Consider the following 6,681-nt stretch of genomic DNA (forward strand, 5'->3'; position numbering starts at 1 on the left):
GGCCGGGCTTCCATTGGTCGGCGGGGGGAGGGGGGGGCGGAGCCGGTGGGTGGGTGGGGACGGGGAGGGTGGGGCTTTGGTGGCGCGCCCCGGAGGCCACGCCCCCTCGCCCCTTCCCAAGATGGCGGCGGGCGGCAGGTGAGCGGCCGGGCCGGGCCGGGCGCTCCGTCCCCACGGGCCGTCCTGACCCGCGGGTGTGGGGCCGGGCACGGCCGTGGGGCCGGCTCGGGGCACGGCTGGCGGTCGAGCTACGGGGCTGGCTCGGGACACGGCCGTGGCGCCGGCTTGGGGCCCGTCTGTGGGTCCGGCCGTGGGTCCGGCCGTGGGTCTGGCTCCGGGCACAGCTGTGGGGCTGGATCCAGCCACGGGTCTGGCTGCGGGTCTGGCCATGGGTCCAGCTGTGGGCCTGGCTCCGGGCACGGCTGCGGGTCGAGCTATGGGGCTGGCTCAGGACACGGCCGTGGGTCCGGCTGTGGGGCCAGCTGTGGGTCTGGGCATGGGTCCAGCCGTGGGTCCGGCCGTGGGTCCGGCTGTGGGTCCAGCTGTGGGTCTGGGCATGGGTCCAGCCGTGGGTCCGGCTGTGGGTCCAGCTGTGGGTCTGGGCATGGGTCCAGCCGTGGGTCTGGCTCCGGGCACGGCTGCGGGTCGAGCTATGGGGCTGGCTCGGGACACGGCCGCGAGTCTGGCTTGGGGCCCGGCCGTGGGTCCGGCCGTGGGTCCGAGCCCGGTGCCGCCAGCCCAGCCGCCCCCCAACCTGTCCCCCGTCTCCCCCAGCCCCGTCCCTCTGGGCCCAGCCCCACAGGTCACGGCCGCGGGGCGGCGAGACACCCCGACGGCGACCCCCGGCCCACGCCGCCGCCACCGCCGCCGCCTCGCCGCCCCTAATTTCCTCGTGCACCGGACGGCCGACGACGTCCTCCTCGTGGTCCCCGTGTCGGGGGGCTCCCGCCGCCCCCCCCGAGCCGCCCCGCCGAGGAAGAGGAGGCGGCGGGAGGAGGAAGGCGAGGAAGAGGAAGGAGGGGAGGAAGAGGCCGCCGCGGGTCCGCAGAGCGCGTGGGGCTCCCGCCTGCCCCCCGAAATCCTCGTCCGCATCTTCCAGGCGGCGGTGGAGCAGGAGGGGGCCGTCCCCTTCCTCTGCAGGTGGGTTCCGGGGAAGGGGACGGGGGACGGGGCACTTGGGGGGCTGCCCCACATCTATGGGGCAGGGGGTCGTTCCCCCCCACCGCGACACAGTTCCCCGCCGCCGCAGGGCCGCCCGCGTGTGCCGGCTGTGGTACGCGGCCGCCGCCGAACCCCGGCTTTGGCGGAGGGTCTCGCTGGGGGGGTGCTGGGGGGAGCCGACCCCCGGGCGCCCGCCCCACACCCAGCGGAAGGTGCTGGGCACCGTGCGCTGGCTGGCGGAGAGCAGGTGGGTGCTGGGGGGATCCCCCCCCCCCCCAAAAAAAAACCCATAAAACCCAACAAACCACCGTGCCGGGACCCCCAACCTGGGACCCCCAGCCCGGGACCCCCCATCCCAACGCCCCCCCCCCCGGCCCCGCCTGGCGCCAGGTTCTCGCTCCTGCAGGATTTTGTTCTCTGCGGCTGGAAAACCCACGTGGGCTTCGTCCTGCAGGTGAGACTGGGGGGGCTGCCCCACACTTGGGGGGTGCCCCAGATCTGGGGGCTTGCGCCTTGCCTAGGGGGGCTGTGAGGACCTGGGGGGGGGCCGCATTCAGCGGGATCCCCCCCCCCCCCCCTTGCCCCCCCCAGGCGCTGGGGGAGCGCTGCCCGCTCCTGGGCTCGCTGGCTCTCCACCGCTGCGGGGGGGTCCCGGCGCAGCCCCTCGCCTGCCTGCCCCCCCGCTGCCCCCACCTGCACCGCCTGGAGCTGCGGCACTGCCAGGTACTGGGGACACGGGGGGGCGCCTGGGGTTGGGGGGGGACCTGGGCAGCCACAGAGGGGGCAGGGGGACATCTGGGGGGGACACATGGACATCTGGGGGGGGACTGTGGACATCTTGGGGGGGGACCTGGGCACCTGGGGGGGGGATGCAGAGTCCTGGGGGGGGGACACAGCTGGGGGGGGGGGGACAGAGGCACCCGTGGGGGGAACAGACGTGCAGTGGGGACAGACACGGACCCCGGGGGGGGCATGGGGACACGGGGGGGACCTGGGTGTGCGCGGGGGGCACAGACACTCGGGGTGGGGAAGGGACCCCCCCGGGCGGGGGACACACACACGGCCCCGGCGGGTGCCGCAGGTGGAGCCCTCGGCGGTGGCGGCCTTCCTGGGGGCCGCCGGCCCCCGGCTGCGGCAGCTGTGCCTGAGCTGCGGGCCCCGGCTGGGCGCCGTCCTGGCAGCGCTGGCGGTAAGTTTGTTTTTGGGGGGGGGGGGTGACCCCAGGATTTGGGGGTCCCACGGCGGCACCCACCTCACCCACCCGCCCCCCCAGAGCGGGTGCTGCCCCGACCTGCGGCTGCTGGAGCTGGACACGGCGCTGGGGGGCACCGGCCCCCCCCTCCCGCTGCCCGTCGAGCGGCTGCAGGCAGCCTGCCCCCACCTCCAGGTAACGCCACCCCCGGCACCCCGCTCTCACCGCCGCCTCCGCCGCACCCCCCCGGCACCCCGCTCTCACCGCCGCCGCCCCCCCCCCAGGTGCTGCGGCTGCTCAACCTGAGCTGGACGGCGCGGGGGTCCCGGCGCGCCGAACCCCCCGGTTTCCCCCGGTTGGAAGAGCTGAGCCTGGCCGGCGCCGGCGGCGTCGGGGTGGGCGACGAGGTCCTGCGGCGGCTGCTGCGGGCGTCCGGCCGCCTGCGCCTGCTCGACCTGCGCGGCTGCACCCGCGTCACCCCCCGGGCGCTGCTGGAGCTGCCCTGTGCCGGTGAGACCCCGCCGGCGGGACGCGACGGCAACGCGACGGTTGCGCCTCATCGGCCGTGCCGTACCGTGCCGGGATGGCGATGCTGCGCCGTACCGGGTCGTGCCACGTTGGCCGTGCCTCGTTGGCCGTGCTGGCCGTGCCGTACCGTGCCGTGCTGGTACTGCTGTGCCGGACTGGGTCGTGCCTTGTTGGCCGTGCCATGCCACGCCACGCCAGGATGGCGATACTGCGCCATACTGGTCGTGCCATGCTGTGTTGGTCATGCCATGCTGCGCCACGATGGTACTACTGTGCCATACTGGTCATGCGATGTTGGCCATGCCATACCATACCATACCATGCCATGCTGTGATGGTACTACTGTGCCATACTGGTCATGCAATGTTGGCCGTGCCATACCATACCATACCATGCCATGCTGTGATGGTACTACTGTGCCATACTGGGTCACACCACGGCGGCAAGGCCATTGCATGATGGGCCATGCTGTGCCACGTTGGCTGCACCGTGCCGTGCCGTGCCACACTGGCCGCTCCATGCTGCGCTATGCCATGCTGTGCCATGCCATGTTGGCCGTGCCGTACCACGCTGTGCCATGCTGGCAACGCAGTGCCATACTGGGCCGTGCCACGTTGGCCATGCTGTGCCACACCACGCTGTGCTGTGCCGTGCTGGGCTGTGGTGGCAATACTGTGCCGTGGTGGGCCAACATGTGGTGGTAATACCGTGCCGTGTCGTGCCGTGCCACGTCATGTCATACCGTGCCATGCCATGCAGCGTTGGCTGTGCCATGCCATACCGTGCCGTGCTATGTTGGCCATACCGTGGTGTTCTGGCCGTGCCATGCCATACCACGCTGTGCCACGTTGGCCATACCACGGCGTTCTGGCCGTGCCGTGCCACGTCACCTACCCCGCGTCGGCTCTGCCGTGTGCTCTCAAGCACGCCGCGCCGCGCCAACCATCGTCTCCGCCGGCAGATCTGGAGCAGCTGTACCTGGGGCTGCCGTGCGGTGCCGAGGAGCTGCCCCGGCTCACCGAGGGCAGCGCCGAGCTGGTGTGGAAATGGCGCCGGAGCCTGCGGGAGCTGGACCTGGCCGGGCGCAGCTTCGGGCAGCAGGACCTGGCACGGGCGATGGCCGCCTTCGGCCCCGGCTCCCCGCTGCGCTCCCTCAACCTGGCCGGCACCAAGGTCACCCCCGGCGCCCTCAGGTCAGGATGGGGCCGGCGGCCGGGCCGGGTTCGGCGGGGGGGACGCGGGAGCGGGGTGACGCCGCGGCAGGGGGGTGACGGTGACGCGTGTCCCCCCGGCAGCACCCTCCTGCCCGCCTGCCGGCACTTGGCCTACCTCAACCTGTCCTCCTGCCGACACCTGCCCCGCGGCACCAAGAGACCTCACCGCGGCTGCCGCGAGGTGCGCCGGTGCCTGCGGCTGCTGGCCGGCCGGCCCCCCGACGAGGAGAACCCCGACGAGGAGCCCCCCGACCCGGACCCCCCCGACGAGCCCCTGCGGCGGCCGGAGGCGTAGGAGCGGCCGGCACCCCCCGGTCGGCAGCGCCCCGAGCTGTGGCCGGGTCCGCGCCCAACCCCCCGGTCCCCCGCTTTTGTACGCCCCCCGGTTTTGTGGGGTCTCCCCCCGGTGCTGCGCAATAAAGGGCTCGGCTCCCCGACGGTGCTGCTCCCCCCACGGTGGGGGTCCCCAACGCCCGGGCTCCCCAGTTTTGGTGCTCCCCAATATCGGTGCTGCCCAACGTTGGTGCTCCCCACCATCTGTTGGCCCTGACGGTGGCACCCCCAAACGCCTGAGCTCCCCGACATCGGCGCTCCCCAACGTTGATGGTCCCCAAGGTCCGTGCTCCCCAACATTGGTCCTCCCCAGCATCGGCGCTCCCCGACGTTGGTGCTCCCCAATGTCAATGCTCCCCAACATTGGTGCTCCCTGATGTTGGTGCTCCCCAACATTGACGCTCCCCAACATCTGTTCTCCCTGACAGTGGTACCCCCCAACACCTGGGCTCCCCGACATCAGCGCTCCCCAGTCTTGGTGCTCCCCAATGTCGATGCTCCCCAAAAGCCGTGCTCCCCAACACCAGTGCTCCCCAATGTCTGTTCTTGACAGGGGTAGCCCCCAAACTCCTGGGCTCCCCAAGACCTGGGCTCCCCAACGCTGGTGCTCCCCGATGTTGGTGCTCCCCAATGTCAGCGCTCCCCAATCTTGGTGCTCCCCACCAATGGTGCTCCCCAATGTTGATGCTCCCCAATGTCTGTTCTCCTCGATGGTTCTACCCCCCAACACCTGGGCTCCCCAAGACCTGCACTCCCTGATGTTGGGGCTCCCCAATCTTGGTGCTCCCCGATGTTCTTTCTCCCCAACACTGATGCTCCCCAACATCTGTTCTCCCTGACGGTGGCACCCCCCCAACTCCTGGGCTCCCTGACCTTGGTGCTCCCCAATGTTGATGCTCCCCGATGTTGATGGTCCCCAGTGTTGATGGTCCCCGATGTTGATGGTCCCCGATGTTGATGCTCCCCGACGTTGATGGTCCCCAATGTTGATGGTCCCCGATGTCGATGCCCCCCGATGTTGGCACTGCCCACCAGCAGCGCTCCCCAAAAGCTCTGTTCCCCAGTGTTGATGCTCCCCGATGTTGGTGCTCCCCAATCTTGGTGCTCCCCAATGTTGACGCTCCCCATCGTCGGTGCTCCCTCCCCAGCATCTGTTCCCGGTGGCGGTGGTGCCCCCCAAGACCTGCGCCCCCCCCGTTGGCGCTCCCCCATGTTCTTTCTCCCCCCCCCCCTTCGGTGCCCCCCAACGCCCGTTCCCCCCCGAGGTTGCCCCCCCCCAATTCCCGCGCTCCCCCCCCGGCGGTGCGGGGACCTTCTGGCCGGGACCCCCCTCACCAGCACCCAAACGGCACCGTGGGGAGGGGGCTGCCCCCCAGCCTGCCCCACACTTGGGGGGGTGCGGGGATGTGGGGCTCAGCCCCATGGGCCCCCCCAAACCGGGGGTTGGGCTGGGACGGGGCCTGCTTGGAGACCCCCATGGGGGGGGGCAAGGGGGGATGGGTGCTGGGGGGCAGGAGGGGCGGGGCCGGGGGCTCATTAGGGGCGGGGTCTTTGACAGGCTCCTCCCCCCCGGACTCCAATGGGGGGGGGTGTCTCTGTCCCATCCCCCCCCCCCAGGCTTCGGGGTCAGCGCACGGGGGGGGGGGTCATGGGGGGGGGGGGGGAGGGGCACAGCTCGCCCCGCCCCCCCCCCGAGGGAGGTGGGGGTCGCGCCACGCGGGGCCATTTGTCACCCGCTGGCAGCAGCCGCCCTCATTTGCATATTGATGGAGCCTTAATGAGGGGGGGCAGCCCCCTCTCCCCCCCCCCCCCGCTAATGAGCCGGGCCCGGCCCAGCTGGTGCCCCCGGAACCGCCCGGGCCCCGCTCATTAAGATGCTAATTAGCCCCGCCCACCCCCACCCCCCCGAGCTCCCCCCGGCCCCAGCAGCCCGTGGGCGCTGAGGTTGCCCAGTGGCTGCTGAGGTTGCCCCGTGGGTGCTGACATTGCCCAACTGGGTCTTGAGGTTGCCCAGAGGCTGCTGAGGTTGCCCAACTGGCTGTTGAGGTTGACCGGTGGGTGCTGAGGTTGCCCAACTGGCTGTTGAGGTTGACCGGTGGGTGCTGAGGTTGCCCAACTGGCTGTTGAGGTTGACCGGTGGGTGCTGAGGTTGCCCAACTGGCTGTTGAGGTTGACCGGCGCGTGCTGAGGTTGCCCAACTGGCTGTTGAGGTTGACCGGTGGGTGCTGAGGTTGCCCAACTGGCTGTTGAGGT

At 71.5% G+C, this 6,681-nt stretch overlaps 1 protein-coding gene across 3 annotated transcripts in view; it reads left to right on the forward strand.

Moving 5' to 3' along the window:
- The first annotated feature begins 105 nt into the window (after window positions 1–105).
- Window positions 106–6,681, forward strand: part of FBXL6 (F-box and leucine rich repeat protein 6) — a 64,516-nt gene continuing 57,940 nt past the window's right edge. The window contains exons 1-10 of one of the 3 annotated variants that reach the window (XR_007508506.1): window positions 106–138; window positions 775–1,140; window positions 1,250–1,408; window positions 1,552–1,615; window positions 1,753–1,884; window positions 2,243–2,350; window positions 2,435–2,548; window positions 2,638–2,863; window positions 3,843–4,074; window positions 4,177–4,353. Coding sequence is in view for 2 of the 3 variants with exons in the window: in XM_049820208.1 (XP_049676165.1) it covers window positions 122–138; window positions 775–1,140; window positions 1,250–1,408; window positions 1,552–1,615; window positions 1,753–1,884; window positions 2,243–2,350; window positions 2,435–2,548; window positions 2,638–2,863; window positions 3,843–4,074; window positions 4,253–4,353 (1,519 nt within the window). In the remaining variant the exon portion in view is untranslated. The remainder of the gene's footprint in view (window positions 139–774; window positions 1,141–1,249; window positions 1,409–1,551; window positions 1,616–1,752; window positions 1,885–2,242; window positions 2,351–2,434; window positions 2,549–2,637; window positions 2,864–3,842; window positions 4,075–4,176; window positions 4,354–6,681) is intronic. The other 2 variants (XM_049820208.1, XM_049820215.1) reach the window with 2 other exon arrangements.

This window comes from Accipiter gentilis, chromosome 2 (genome assembly GCF_929443795.1).
Source record: "Accipiter gentilis chromosome 2, bAccGen1.1, whole genome shotgun sequence".
NCBI classification, from domain to species: domain Eukaryota; kingdom Metazoa; phylum Chordata; class Aves; order Accipitriformes; family Accipitridae; genus Astur; species Astur gentilis.